At 39.3% G+C, this 16,439-nt stretch overlaps 1 protein-coding gene across 4 annotated transcripts in view; it reads right to left on the minus strand.

Moving 5' to 3' along the window:
• The window catches only part of ptprga (protein tyrosine phosphatase receptor type Ga), a 281,085-nt gene that overhangs the window by 51,834 nt on the left and 212,812 nt on the right, over positions 1-16,439 (minus strand). For 3 of the 4 annotated variants that reach the window (XM_039656230.2, XM_089125112.1, XM_039656229.2), the window contains exons 6-7: positions 13,759-13,825; positions 3,959-4,116 (exon numbers count right to left, since the gene is read on the minus strand). In XM_039656230.2, coding sequence (XP_039512164.2) covers positions 3,959-4,116; positions 13,759-13,825 — 225 coding nt within the window. Of the gene's footprint in view, positions 1-2,078; positions 2,226-3,958; positions 4,117-13,758; positions 13,826-16,439 lie in introns of those variants that run through there. The other variant, XM_039656231.2, reaches the window with a different exon arrangement.

Raw genomic sequence — 16,439 nt, forward strand, 5'->3', positions numbered from 1 at the left:
TTAATTATGTAAATTACACAGATTTAAAAAAATAAATAAATTAATACTAAAAAACAAAAACACTGAAAAAAAAATGAGGTAAACATTGATAATAATAATAATAATTCATTTCATGAGCACCAAATCAGTGATTTCTGGAGGATCATGTGACACTGAAGACTGGAGTCAATAATAATAACATTAACAATATAATACAATTGAACACAGTTATTTTTAAATTGAAATAATATTTCAAAATATTGCAGTTTTTACTTCATTTTTGATTAAATAACTGCAACCTAAAATGTAAAAAATCTTATCGACCTAAACTTTTAATCGGTTAACATTTAGCACATGTATTTGATATCTAACAAATAAAATATATATTATAATAATATAAATATATACTTTTATTAACATTTTATATTTAGAAATGCAAGCTAAATTAATAAGCATATCATGTAATTCACTTGATTACATTTTTAAATTGATCCATCATAATCCTAGTTGCGATTATAATATAAAAGCAACAGAAGTGTATGGTGTCGTCACGTATAGCTAGGGTAAACGACGTGAACGTGTGTGACACAAAAAAACAGCCAGAGTGTGTGTTTTATCATCCGTCAAACGAGTAAACAAACCCCACATGCTGTACCTCTCCGATATTCCACCAAATCTGATCTGTGACATCATTTCCTGTGCTTTAGGGTCAAACCCAAACAATATGCTGCTCTCGGATAATCTCCTGATCACAATCCTCATCTATTAATCCCTCGTACGCCCAAACCTCGCTTCTAAACGGCTTACTGGGATTGGGCAAGCACGTCTCTCATTGTGTACGACTCTTAGCGCTGTAGTAATCCGGGACAGATGTGTTTGTGTGTGTGTGTGTGTGTTTGTGAAATGACTGTGCATCATGGGTATGAGGGTTAAGTAATCCCTGGTGGGAAATCACAGCAACAGGGCCGTTCCGGGTCACACAACTGTGTGTGTGTGTGTGTCACTGCTCAGAAGACATGTTGGAGTCTGATAGTTGAGTAATGTCTTATGGCTAACGACAGCAACAGGGCGTTCTAGGGGCGAATGGTGAGACGTGTGTGTGTGTGTGTGTGTGATGTCCACCTATGCTCCAGATGTTGCAAATGCAGTCGACTGGCTGAGCATCGATCGTGTCTCGAAGCGCCCCAGAGCTCAGTCTGTCAGTCTCCGTGACCTACTTCCTGCTTTGATGAAGAACAAAGGAGCAAGAGAAACGGGGAGTGAAGGACAACTGTCTTCCTCACACACACACACACTTACATCGGCCTCAGCAGTGTTTCCTTTTACACAAAATCACAGAGACCGAAGGGAACAAAGAACTCTAAGAGGAGTCAAGCGAGAGCAGAAAGTGTTTACAGCTCTTCCTGTTAAACGCTCGATGAGCTGTGACCCGTACACGCATCACTTCCTGACGCGCTCAGAACATTTGGATACTGACAGGGACTCACACATCTGACAAAATCTGGGCTACAGTGATTATTTGGCTATATGCAAATGCCTTTATAATGCATCATAAATGGTTTTAAACAATGAGAAAAAACACTCATTTTAAAAATGTTATAATTACCACTAAGAAACCCATCGTGGCGGGACACTTAAAGATATATGCTTTAAAGGTGAAATATTGAAAACCCAACGTTTCCCACACGGGTTTTGCTGTGCAAACTTTAGCTACCAGCATGATTAGCATAATCAGAATGCTAATTAAAGGGGTGGTTGATTATGATTTCACTTTTCTAACTGTAGTGAGTGTGTAATGTTGCTGTTTGAGCATAAACTACATCTGCAAAGTTACAACGCTCAAAGTTTAAAGCAAAGGAAGATATTTGCTTTAACAGAAATCGTTTTTAAGGACTACAACAAATGGCTGAGAGGAACTAACGTTATACAAACTACACAAGGGTTAGTGACATCACTAAAATTGATATAAACCCCCCCTGGGAACACACTCCATGTTGAGAAGAAGAAGAGCAGTTGTAGACATCACAACAGTTCTGACAGAATATGCTAATTGAAGATAGCTAACTCTCCACATCAGCAACATAAATTCATCAACTAACCATTCAGAGGCGTCCTACATGTTGTCACTTCTTCTTTAGTCTCTCCATCTTTGACTCACTCCGGTTTAAACATAAAAGGCAGAACAGTTTCTGACATTTTAGCGTGTGTCTGCTTGAGGTAATCGGAGCTGCTAACAAACACACTCTTGAAGCTCCGCCCACTGTGTCGTGAGCTGCAGCTCATTTGCATTTAAAGGGCCAGACACAAAACGGTGTGTTTTTGCTAACCACTAAAAAGTGACAACTTTAACATGCTATATAAAAATATTTGTGGGGTATTTTGAGCTAAAACTCACATTGTATTTTGGGTGGGCCAGTGGAAATGTGAGTGGGCCTATAGGTTTTCATAGAAACTTTTTATTTTTTACTTTTTTATTTAAAACTTTTTTTTTTAACTTTTTTCATAGAAGGTTTTAACTTTAGAGAGTAGAAAAATTAATAGACAAACTGCAAAAACAGTAACACCTTTATATTCTGCAAATCATCATGTTCAACCAACAGAGCTCAATAAAGGCTGGACAAACCAGTGTAGACAATAACTTGTCTATTATATTCAGGCTAGTCAGCAGTGCAAAGACAGTTGAGTTCACCCGAATATAAAGTAAGCTAAAATAACAATATCGCAGTTAGATCGGCGGGTAAACCCGCGTCTTGCATTTAAAGGGCCAGACACAAAACAGTGTTTTTGCTCACCCTCAAAAAGTGACTGTGGAAAAATATCTGTGGGGTATTTTGAGCTAAAACTTCTCTGGCGACATCAAATATTTATTTTATCTTGTGAAAAGGGCACTATACCACCCTTTTAAATTGCCGCCACTAAAAAATATCAATAATAAAGAAAATAGTCAATTTCACTAACATTTTGTCCCTTAGTCAACCATTGTGACCAACAAACTGTCATGAAAACTAGAATATTCCGTTATCGTATTACTTGGATTGTACGAACATCTACACCTATTACACCTGTACGGTGTTTTTTTTAGAATTGTGGTTAGTTTAGGTTTTGGTCATGCATTTTATGTGTCTTCCTCTCGTCTAACTCGCTGACAAGTTTCAACGAATTTCAAGTGAAAAAAAAAGATGTATTTTCAGTATTGCGTTGGCTAGACATTCACCAATCAGGAAGGCATATCAATCACGTCGCATATCACCCAATTCAAGTTACACGAGCAGAACAAAAGTATCTGTAAATAATTTGTAAAGACCATTTACGAATTGTGCAATATAATAATGGTTTTACGAATGATTCACACCGAGGGTTGGTGTCGTTTTAGAGTGTGAAATTAAACACGTTCTCTGCCAGTCTATTTCTTTTTAAAATATTGATTTTATCATTACAGCCTTACACCGTAGCGTTATAAATCTTGAAATGACTTGGAATCTTACACGGCCGTCCGGATGAGTTCTGTACAGATGTCTTTGATCTTTTATGTGTGAGAGCAAACCCTCACGCGGTGAGATCAGAAGCGGCCAGAGATGGACTGTTCCCTGCCTGTACATTATAAACATCAGTCCACACTTCCCACGTCTCTCTTTGTTTGCTCTCTGAGTGTAAACGTGGTGATTGTGAGACTGATGATTTCTGCTCTAAAAGTGGATGCCCATCTCTGGCAGCTGGTTTTGTTCTATCACAGTTTGAGAGCATTTCTTATCAATCAGAGCTCAGGAGCACCGCCGAGAGGGGGAACGGGATGTATGTGCGCATGCGTTGCATACAAATGGAGAGGCATGAGTCAGTGTGGTGAAAGGCTGAGGTCTTTAAAGGTATTATACACAATAGTGTACTCTATTATTTAAACTGTTCATTCAACTCAGTCGAATGAATCTGTGACGGTTGTATTTCCTCAGACTCCTAAAGTGGGTCAGCTGGAGAGACTCACCTGTTTGTAGGAGAGGAACACGGGCCGGCTGAAGATGATCCACTCCACCACTTTACTGCAGGGTGGCGTGGTGAGAGAGCCGATGTAGCGGTAGTAGCTCCCGATCGACGACGGCAGCAGGTCTCGGAGCACGAAGGGCTCTAGAAACGTCTCTTTCTCTGGAACAACAACAACAGAGAACATGTTGAGAACAAGGATTTCAGTGGTTGTTGGTTACCTTTTCAGTTGAACACAGTGACGTTTTTTTGTGGGCGGAGCTTAGGTGGAGGCAGAGCGATCCCTCTCGCTTCCCTAACGCTAGTTTGTAAAATTTGTTAGCTTGTTTTTTACAATGAGAAAATCCGATTTTATCTTAATGTGTAAGGTCAATGACACTGTCCAGGACCGCGATTGTTATTTGCAAAAGTTAATTTGCAGATTTGCCGACCTATACACGCTCACTCAATGATGGATGATCTGACAGGACTAATGCTAACGCTCACTCCGGTTGAGTGGCCGGACTTCTACACCGAAACCGAGTGTGAAAAGAAACTGAGGGCATATAAATCTGTAAATGCCTAAAACTATGTGCTGAATGGTCCTGTAAAGACTTGTGTGTACGATCAGCAGTTCTGCCGAGCTAGTGCCAAGACGACGGCAATATAAAGAGTGACATTACGGTGCAATTTTAATGATGTTAATATTTTCTAGAAATAAAAATTCCAGATACAGCATATTCATTTTTTAATCTATTCTTGCACCAGACAACACAACAAGATGACATTTAATAATAATAATAATTTAAGCTCCTTATGTAGCCGAATCTGTGCTAGCGTGTATTAGCCATTTTGCCTCCAGTTAGCGCCGCGATGGAACTGTGACGTTGACTGGAAATGGGTCGGCATAATTAATTAATATATTGTTTGGATTTTGTAACTCTTTCCTGCAACTCATTGACTGCAATTTTCTACTGAAAGAGGACTGAATCTCCTGATTAAAACACAGGGGAAGAAGAAGCAGAAACAAGCGATAGCATATGTAAGGAAATGACGTTAAAATAACGTGATCATCAGCATTAAACTGCATACATCGCTACCGACTAAAACGTTGAGCTTTAAATGTGTAGCGTTGGGGGTGTTGATGGACTCGATCGACTCATCTGTGTTTTGATCATCGTTCTGAATTGTAGTCTTTAATAAAAACAAGACTTTCTCAGTTTTTTGCTCAAAAAAGACTTTCTTTTTTTAATGAAACTTGCCAACTTTCAAATGTTGATAAAAAATAATTCAAAACATTCATATACAACAAAATATTCTGAAACTTTTGTGAAAATGATCAAAAATGCAGGCACTGATGGCAACTTTAAAAAAACAAAACTGGCGGGGAAAGAGTTAATTGGGATTTAAATGACTTGGAATTGAATAGAATACAATAATCAGCCTTAAAGGGATAGCGCACCCAAAAATGAAAATTGTGTCAGTGTTTATGTTGTCTAAGACATTATTGATGAAATCTGAGAGATGGATCACTCCTCCATATTAGTCCATAGGCTTCTTCAGGGATTGAAACTTGCAGGCCTCAGAAAGTTATTAAAGACATTGTTAAAATAGTAAAAAAATTTTGTGTGCAAAAAACAACAAAAATAACAACTTTATTTCAACTATTCATTTCCTTCTCTATGGGCCTGTAGTCAGTTAAACTAGTGTAATTACGTAGAGCTACATCACATGCAGGCTCACTATTGGCCGACGCTGGTCATGTGTGTGATGCGTACAATAACAGATCGCCCAGAGAGAAGGAAATGAATAGTTGAAATAAAGTCGTTATTTTTGTTGTTTTTTGCACACAAAAAAGTGTTTTTTACTATTTTAACGATGTCTTTAATAACTTTCTGAGGCCGGCAAGTTTCAATCCCTGAAGAAGCCTATATGGACTAGTATGGAGGAGTGATCCAGCTCTCAGATTTCATCAAAAATATCTTAATTCGTGTTCTTACGGGGTTGAACAACATGAGGGAGAGTAAATACTGACAGAACTATCCCTTTAACTACACATTCTCTTTAGGAAGTATACAACTTTTTTATAGATTTCTTTATTTGAAAAGTGAAATGGAGCAGCTGCAACTTTGAGACGAATGTCGTATTGGTCCCGGAATGGTTTTCCTCCACTTGTTGTGTCTGTTGTTATTCCAGAAGAGGACATGGGCCAGACTAAACGTTCAAGCTGTGGATGAGTTGTGCGTTTAGCGTTTTAAAGCCACTCAATCCTCGAGAGGACACAATCTGCAGATTTCTACCCATAATCCTCCTCTGATTGAAACGCTTATCAGTTCCATCCAACAATGCCTGCCCAACATATGGCTGGCCTGGCGACACGCTAAAACCAAAACCGCTTTCAACTTGAGTGTTTCTTGTTCTGATTTTCAAATGCTCAAACATTGTGCCTGAAATCAAGATAAACAGATGCAGAACGCTGATTGGTTTGATGCAAAGCGAGGATGATGCACACAGAATAAAGTATCCTGCCAGCCCACTGACCCATTTTCCAAAACCAACATTGGGAAACCTGCTCAGAGGAGCTTAGCATGCAAATAGCATTTGATTTAGAAATCATATTCTACACATTTGATAACAACCCTTAAGATGCAGTGTTGACACTGTCTGGGTTGTTTGTGGGATTCTGTATTGACAATCAGAGAGGCGACGGCCATCTAAACTGAATTAATGGACTTGTAGAGAAACAGAGCTCATTTCAATGCTTTGATTTATGCACCCCAGAGAAGTGATTCTTGGTCGAGCGAACAGTACTCGACGACTGGTGTGGCGCGAGGGGACAAACATGAACTCACAACACACGGCGCCACTACCAATCACAGCAGGGTTTAGAGATACTGCCATCCGATAGCCGTCTCATTATCACTCGCCGAGAGAGAGAGAGCCGGATAAACAGAAGCATGCGCTCATTTATATGCAGCTGGGTGGCTAGTGTGTAAATGGGAAGGCTAACATGCCTTGTGTTGTGTGTATAGTGAAGTTAAGGTTGAATGAACGGTAATCCCCTGAAGGATGGACTGGGAATGTAGAGCTAGAGAGAGAGAAGCTTTTGCTGTGCCTCAGTGGCATGGTAATGGATGCCACAGAGCGCCTTTCTGTCACACACACACACACACAGCCACAGGGCAAACACTCCAGTCACACATCCGTGTCTGAACCCAGCACGGCATCGACTCTCTCCGCCACCCGAACATCCGTCATGAGGTCACGTCACACTGGGAGACATATTCTGGCCGGCTTTTAAGGCACAATCTCTGATGGATAAAATCAAGCCCCTTTATTATGTTTAATGGGGTACTTTCTAATCATTTAACATCCCAGGTGTGTACATATTTCCTTTTTCCCATTTCTTTGAGTCTATATAATGGCAGTGAATGGAAGCCCACACTATATGCAAAAAACTACAAGCAGTCATCATGACGGTCACACACACAGTACAACACACACACACTAGAGCCCGACCCATAAAGGATTTTGAAGGCCGATACCGATACAAATATTTTTGGGTTTTAAAATCCGATATATCGGCCGATATTTTATTTATTTATTTTTTTTTTTAAACTGGAGATGATTAGTCACAAATTTTGTCATGCTTATTTGAGTTTAGAGAACTGATGTGGATATTGTTTTAATTGTTATTCAAGCAATGTATGTATCGTGCCCAACTCAACGAGTGTTGCCAACAGGAACGGTGTAGAGCGCCCTCTGGTGGACAAGCTATACAACTCCAACACTCATGACATGGTTCAAGCGTAATTCGTCCATTTTTATTTTATTTTTTAAATATTAATTTATCGGCCATTATAACTGCCAATACCGATAGTTTGGAAAATGCCTAATATCGGTCTGCCGATATATCGGTCTGGCTCTAACACACACACACACACATCGTTTTGCTTGATTCATCCACTCAGGATTGTATAGATTACCATCATGATAGCTTTATGTGCTTTTAGGAACAATATTCTGCATTATTTGTCTATAATCTCCACATGATGAGATAATGATGAGACAATTTGCATTTTTAGGTAGAGTAACAAAACTTTAGCACACAAGAGGCCATATTGTACACTGTTATCATTGTAAATGCACTTATACTATTGTTACTGTCTCTTTAAAAATGTAATGAGCTCTATTATGATTGGCTTTACAATGACGTTCATGAGGGCAGGCCAAATTACTGAATACTAAATAAACCCTAATGTTAAATTAAATGTTAAATTTTTGGTAAAAATCCACATCATTGTACATCATCTGATCATACTCTTAGAAAGCAAGGAATTTCTTGTTATCCATTCAACATAATAGCTTTAAAAACCCCTGACGTGAGCGAAGCTCTACACAGACCTCATTTGTCCTCGCCGCTGACGTTAAAATGACTTCATGAGAGATTCATTAAAGTCTGCTCATGTTAACGTCAGGCGAAAGAACAAAAGCTTACATCCTTGAATTAAGGATTCGCAAGTAACATGTTCCCAGAGGGCCTGAGTAATGTGCCTGCATGTGTTCCCGACCCAAACCCCACCGTAATCTGTTTAAAGCAAAGGCAAACGCAGGGATGTTCACACTGAGTGCACGCTGTCTTCTAACATATGGTTAAATATTAAGAGAAATTACCTTATAAGAGCTTTAAGGATGATCACTTAACAAGACAGCTCTCCTCTTCCACCAGCCGAGGGCTTTAAATGGATGCATGTCTCTTAAGAGCCAACATTACCCAGACACGGCTCAAAATGGCTTTGAAACGTGTTTAAGAATACACATACGGCCGCATTTGAGCTGCAAATCATTGCTTTCCTATGTGTAGTGCACATGATCGGCAGGTCTGACAGCAGAGACGCGGCTCTGAATGTGTGTGTAGACCCCCTGCTCCTATCTGTCTGGGATAAGAAGAGAGAACAGAGAGAGGGGTGGAGCTGGGTAGGATTAGGGGTGGGTTTAGGGATCAGGGGGTGGAGCTGGGTAGGTTTAGGGGTGTGGTTAGGGATCAGGGGGTGGAGCTGGGTAGGATTAGGGGTGGGTTTAGGGATCAGGGGGTGGAGCTGGGTAGGTTTAGGGGTGTGGTTAGGGATCAGGGGGTGGAGCTAGGTAGGTTTAGGTAAATGTAAGGTGGGAGGAGTTGGATCTGGATCTGACTCCTCCCCGTGGATTTCATGTTCTGCAGTGAGGACCATCTCTGAAAGTGCTCTATAAATAAAGTTGAGTTGAGTTATTATGTTAATGATCCAGGCTGTGTTCTTTAATTTGCATGTCGCCCCTAGATCAAGCGCAGAACTTTCCACTCCCATAGCCGTTTCTTTTTAATTGCGCTCTCACGCTAAAATGCCCTGTTTGGTAAATCTGGCAGTAAAAGCCTACACTCTAATAAACAATGCTGGGTTGTTTAAATCCAAATTTGGGTAAAATATGGACAAACCCAAATGTTGGGTTAAAAATGTAATTTTAAATTTTAACCCAACTTCAACTTTCACTTTCAACTGTAAATTGTTTATTTGCATTTTTAACCCAACATTTGGGTTTGTCCATATTTGACCCAAATTTGGGTTGAAACAGCCCAGCCGTTTTTAGAGTGTAGTCAGTAGTAATTTATACAAATAGATGGTTTAGTATTTGCGGTTACCAAAGGCTAATTATTGAATTCCATTTATCGCAACTCGAAAAAGATTATTAAAAAATAAAAAGACTGGGTAAATACACATTTCGAGCTGAGGCGCGTTGAGACACCAGAAGAGAGTTGGGCACGGGCTCTTTAAACCACATTAAACACCATAGCAACGGCAAAACCTCTTCCTGGGATCATGGCTGTGACTTTTCCAAGTGCGTGGATGACTCAGAATATCAGAATATGTTAAAATGGAGTTAATCACCATCATCACATCTCGGTAACCTCATCAATGTCATCAGATCGAGCGTCCTCACCGTGGGCTTCTGGCGGCAGGTGGAGGCAGAACCATCTCGGTGAAACTCCTTTTGAGTGGGAGCCGTTTAAAGTGAGTGCCATTATTACACTGCATTAGAGTTGATCTCTTTGTCAGAATGGCAGTGCGATGCTTTTAGTACCACGGCCGTCCGGATTACACCACGACTTCGTCATTCTCTCTCTCTCTCTCTCTACGAACGTCTCAGTGGGCAGCGCAAATCGCAGGCCGGTAATTACCATCAAAGCCTCGCCGTGCCTTTAAACTTCGCACGGACACATAGAGAGATGTTTCTGAAATGGCTAAAAATCAGGCAGAACAAGAGTATATTAACTAAGAAACCTTTAAAGATGTCAATTTACTCTGTCTGAATCATGGACAGACCTCGCTGTTTCATCTTAATATGCCAGAATATACAGTTCAGCTCACGCTGGGAGCAGTTGGTGGTGTCTTCATCATTTCACAGCTTTAATGTCTGGAAGCAGACAGAAGCAACATTAAGGGAAACTATTCAATGACTTTTAGGGGGTCAACTTACACAAGGTTAAAGCCAGGAGCAGTCTGTAAGAACGACAGCTAGTGGTCGAAATAGGTACTGCAGTCCAAATTAAAAATATCCAAATGCAATTTGTTGCTGTGGAGACTTACACATTTTAAGTTGATGAGTTGATTCATCCACGTTTTAATATCTCGTTCTTAGAGATTTTTTAGATGATACCGAAGCTTTTTAGGTTGTGTGGAATCTACAATCTCTGACCCAGTTTGTTTGCAGGCTGCAATACGCTGTGTTTCATGCTAACTGGCCTCCCAGTCGGGGTGTCGAAATACTACTGGGTGAACTGGCAGTGGGCGAGATCACACACACCATCTTAAAGGGGATTTGTGTCATTAGAAAAAAAAACATTTATACACAGAGTACTATAAAGAGTAGGTTAACTTACAACAGAGCGCTGTGAAACATGGCGAGTTTGAGGCTACCTGGAAAGTGTTTAACAGCCGATCCGACAAAAAATAGTATGATGGACAAATAGTAGCTTTTGGTACTGTTTGTATATCAGCTGTAGTTCCTTAGACTAGCACCACTTTTGTTCATCTATCACCTGACAACAGAGATTGCCAATCAAAAACACAAGTAGAAGATTACACACATTCTCAACAAAGCTTGAGACAATATGACACAGAGTAGATAATGTGTTTGTGTACGCATGCATGGGTGTTTGTGTGTTTGCCAGTCTGGATACATGACAGGTATATACTGTGTGTGTGTATAATATATATATATTGTGACAGAACAGCGGTCTCACCCTTATTATCAGTGCCACCCTGACGCTTAAATGGCCTCCCTTCACCAGGTTCACAACTAGAGTGTGTGTGAGTGAGAAGAGGGCTGTAACAACCAGGACTGACGGCACATTTTGAGACACACTTGAATCGAATGGAGCGTCGTCGCCAGCGCTGTTAAATGCAGAGCAAACCCCTTTCGGAAGACCGCTCTCTTTTCCCCATGCATGTACACTTGTGTCCTTGTAGGTCCAGTAGGGAACCTAACCCTAACCATTAGTTTACTTTTATTTATTTTTTTGCAAACTATGAAAAGATTCAGTTTACGTTTATAAGGAAACCCAACTTAAAAAACACTCATTGATTATCAATTAATCCACAAATCACTTGAGTACCAAAGCGTGAGGCCTGGTCCATACGGATCATGGATCAACTGCGATCCGCTTTACCCCTAATCGGTTCAAATCAATAATGAAAATAATCAACAACGAATTTGATTATCCGACCATCTGGCAGTCACAGTGCGAACATCAAAGAACATCAAACAAACGGATTCACTGCTTTATATTACAGTAAGACCATCAAACAAACGCATTCACTACTTTATATTACAGTAAAGAGCATGAAACAAACGGATTCACTGCTTTATATTACAGTAAGAACATCAAACAAACGGATTCACTGCATTATATTACAGTAAGAGCATCAAACAAACGCATTCACTGCATTATATTACAGTAAGAGCATCAAACAAACGGATTCACTGCTTTATATTACAGTAAAAGCATCAAACAAATGCATTCACTGCTTTATATTACAGTAAGAGCATCAAACAAACGCATTCACTGCATTATATTACAGTAAGAGCATCAAACAAATGCATTCACTGCATTATATTACAGTAAGAGCATCAAACAAATACATTCACTGCATTATATTACAGTAAGAGCATCAAACAAATGCATTCACTGCTTCATATTACAGTAAGAACATCAAACAAACGGATTCACTGCATTATATTAAAATAAGAGCATCAAACAAACGGATTCACTGCTTTATATTACAGTAAGAGCATCAAACAAACGGATTCATTGCTTTATATTACAGTAAAAGCATCAAACAAACGCATTCACTGCTTTATATTACAGTAAGAGCATCAAACAAATGCATTCACTGCTTTATATTACAGTAAGAGCATCAAACAAACGGATTCACTGCTTTATATTACAGTAAAAGCATCAAACAAATGCATTCACTGCTTTATATTACAGTAAGAGCATCAAACAAATGCATTCACTGCTTTATATTACAGTAAGAGCCTCAAACAAACGGATTCACTGCATTATATTACAGTAAGAGCATCAAACAAACACATTCACTGCTTTATATTACAGTAAGAGCCTCAAACAAACGGATTCACTGCTTTATATTACAGTAAGAGCATCAAACAAATGCATTCACTGCTTTATATTACAGTAAGAGCATCAAACAAACGGATTCACTGCTTTATATTACAGTAAAAGCATCAAACAAACGGATTCACTGCTTTATATTACAGTAAAAGCATCAAACAAATGCATTCACTGCTTTATATTACAGTAAGAGCATCAAACAAATACATTCACTGCATTATATTACAGTAAGAGCATCAAACAAACGGATTCACTGCTTTATATTACAGTAAAAGCATCAAACAAATGGATTCACTGCTTTATATTACAGTAAAAGCATCAAACAAACACATTCACTGCTTTATATTACAGTAAGAGCCTCAAACAAACGGATTCACTGCATTATATTACAGTAAGAGCATCAAACAAACACATTCACTGCTTTATATTACAGTAAGAGCCTCAAACAAACGCATTCACTGCTTTATATTACAGTAAGAGCATCAAACAAACGCATTCACTGCTTTATATTACAGTAAGAGCATCAAACAAACGCATTCACTGCATTATATTACAGTAAGAGCATCAAACAAACGGATTCACTGCATTATATTACAGTAAGAGCATCAAACAAACACATTCACTGCTTTATATTACAGTAAGAGCCTCAAACAAACGCATTCACTGCTTTATATTACAGTAAGAGCATCAAACAAACGCATTCACTGCTTTATATTACAGTAAGAGCATCAAACAAACGCATTCACTGCATTATATTACAGTAAGAGCATCAAACAAACGGATTCACTGCATTATATTACAGTAAGAGCATCAAACAAACACATTCACTGCTTTATATTACAGTAAGAGCCTCAAACAAACGCATTCACTGCTTTATATTACAGTAAGAGCATCAAACAAACGCATTCACTGCTTTATATTACAGTAAGAACATCAAACAAACTCATTCACTGTGTCTTTTGCACATGGGGTTTTGGTGGTGTTTGTGTTTGATTTGATTCCAGCAAGTAGAACACACACTGGTCATCAACAAAATTAGCAGGAGTTGTTGCCAGAATGATTAATGAATGTATTTTGACTAATAACAAATAACATTTGATAAATTTCAATACTAAACCCTCAACCTAAAATAGCGTATTAATGAAACATGTACTAACCGTGATGCACCACTCCTCTCAGACCGTGAATGATCGGATCTACTGCAGGATTGTCCTTCATCCCCACCTGAGAAAGACAGAAAGAACACAAATAAAAAGGAATGAGTTTCCAATTCATGTTGGATGTAATACAGACAAGCAGATAGACAGATAGATAGAAGAATAGATAGATAGACAGACAGAGATAGATAGATAGATAGATAGATAGATAGATCCTTTTTTAAACAGAAAAACCTGGTAGATAGCTGATGTCATACAAGCAAAATGACTGCAATCACACACACACAAACACACACTCACATAAGAGAACCCATAATGCGTCACCCCCCCCCCCCTCTAACGCTGCCTGTGTTTGAGACGCGTCTGAACTGACTGAATTGTTGAACACAGACAAAAGACTCCAGTACGCAAAAAACCTGAAAGAGGGAAGCATAGTATGACCTTTAATGTGTGTTTCTGAGTGTGTGTGCCAGCAGAACAGACGGATAGCAGTGCTGACTATATACAAAAATAAAATGGTTTGAAAATAATGAACAATCTTGATCCTAAAAAAAGCTCAGATCAGGTGAAATCCATAACAGGCATCGCACATTTCCTTCACTTCTGTTGGATGGAGGAGTATCAAATACAGGTTTGTGCTTTAAGAATCCCCTATAGGGTTAAATCAGGAGACAGGCTCTGACAGAGAGGACCCGAGAGGTGTTGAGTTTGTGTGTGTGTGTGTGTGTGTGTATGAAGGAAGCCAGTGCTGGTTAGCCGATCTAACCAACATTCCCATGAGGCAGGAGTGAAAAGGATTCACGCGCATCCACTGGCCCTGAGCCACCTCTCTCTCTCTATCTCTCTCCTATAAATCTCTCCAGGCTCTTTGAACACTCTTGTGCTGTTTCCGGCATGAAAGAGAATTCCAGAAGCTCAGCACAGGAAGTGGGCACTGAAAGTTAACCGCACAAGTCTACACTACAACAGCTATCTTGAACATTCCTCTAATACATATTTAAGGGCAAAAACGTAAAGACTGCTCTTCACCGAAGACACACGACGGACAGACAGCCAGCCAGCCAGACAGACAGACAGACAGACAGACAGCCAGCCAGCCAGCCAGCCAGACAGACAGACAGACAGACAGACAGACAGACAGACAGACAGACAGACAGACAGACAGACAGACAGATAAATCCACCTTATTCTGCACCCATTCTAGTTCCCATGATTCATAGCGGGTTCAACTGACTAAACAGTTTTCTACTTCCACTCTAGTCCAGACATTAGTAAAATATCAGTCTACACATGCATTTTATATTTAATATGAGCAAAATACACATAACACAACAAATCTTTAACTTTTAGGTGCAAAACAAAAGTAATAGCCTACTAACCGGACGAGGAAGGGTCAGCCTCCACAGAACATAAAATATTATTTTTATTTTATTTTTCGTGCATTTATGAAAAAAAAAAAAAAATGTAACAGACGTGACAGTTCTCCATTACGCACGTGACCGCTCTGAAAATGACTTTACAACTTTCACAGAGATCTTAAAGAGGAACCACAAAGCCTTTCTTTAAAGTGAATTTCGTTTTTTATTAATTTTATCTTCATTTTAAACAGTGTTTTATCAACCAATTGCCTGGTTTTAATAAATAAGAAGTAAATATGGTAGAAAATAGATCATCATGACGGAGGCGCCAGCACACAAACAGGACTCCGGTCTCATAAATGAAACGAAACTCGGCGTATAATGTAGATACTCTCCTCACAGGCCTGATATAGACTGCATCTTTGAAAGCAGAGGTAGACCGGAGTCAAAGGGCTAACCCGCCTAAGATAGCACAGAGACATGTCGGATGTTCATGCATTGCTGGATTATGGAGATCATGCAATCAGCATCAGTTATGAAGAAAAGAAAAAAGTTCATTTTGTTTTTATCTGTGATTTAATAAAAAAATAACGTGATTAGATCACATTTGATGAATGTTTTTTTTTTTTTTTTTTAAACAGAGCTCATATCGTGTTCAACATTGCATTCATATTGACTAGAATAGTGAAAGCGCTGCACAGATGAGCCTGCAGTGCCAGAGGTCTCCCACAACCCACAAACACCTGGAGTTCCTCGTACAGCAAACCCTGAGGTAAAATAAATAGCAGCAAACTCAGTTTAAGAGCTCTGTTCCACCTCACAAGTAAAAATAGCACGTGCAAATCAATAAAGTTCAAAGTATACGCTTTAGCAGATGGAAAATAAAAATGCTTATTTGTTGTATTAAGCTCAGGGTGAGGTTTTAATACGGCTGCTGTGAGCTCTACCAGTGAGAGAGGGAACAGAAAGCCCTGCGATTGATTCAAAGTAAACGAGGAACGCAAATAACTGCAAGCTATAAACAGTACAAGAACATAACTTGAAACAATAACCAACACTGAATTATAAAACTAAAAACCTAAGAATGATTTATTATGTCCCGGGCCACCTACAAGCCTGTGGTTTCAAGTGTACCAAAGAGAAGCTTTGGCTACATGCTAATGTTTTAGTGTGTGGACGTGTCTTGTAAATAAGCCTATGAACGTGTCATGACGACTGTTATCTTCCTTAATCAGGAACAGATAGACTAAATGTTTGGGCAATAAAGAAAATGGTGTGAGTTTCAAATAAAGAGAGAAATCGAGCGAGGCACATTTCCCCAGA

Source organism: Pimephales promelas, chromosome 21 (genome assembly GCF_988280905.1).
Source record: "Pimephales promelas chromosome 21, fPimPro1.hap1.1, whole genome shotgun sequence".
NCBI classification, from domain to species: Eukaryota; Metazoa; Chordata; class Actinopteri; order Cypriniformes; family Leuciscidae; genus Pimephales; species Pimephales promelas.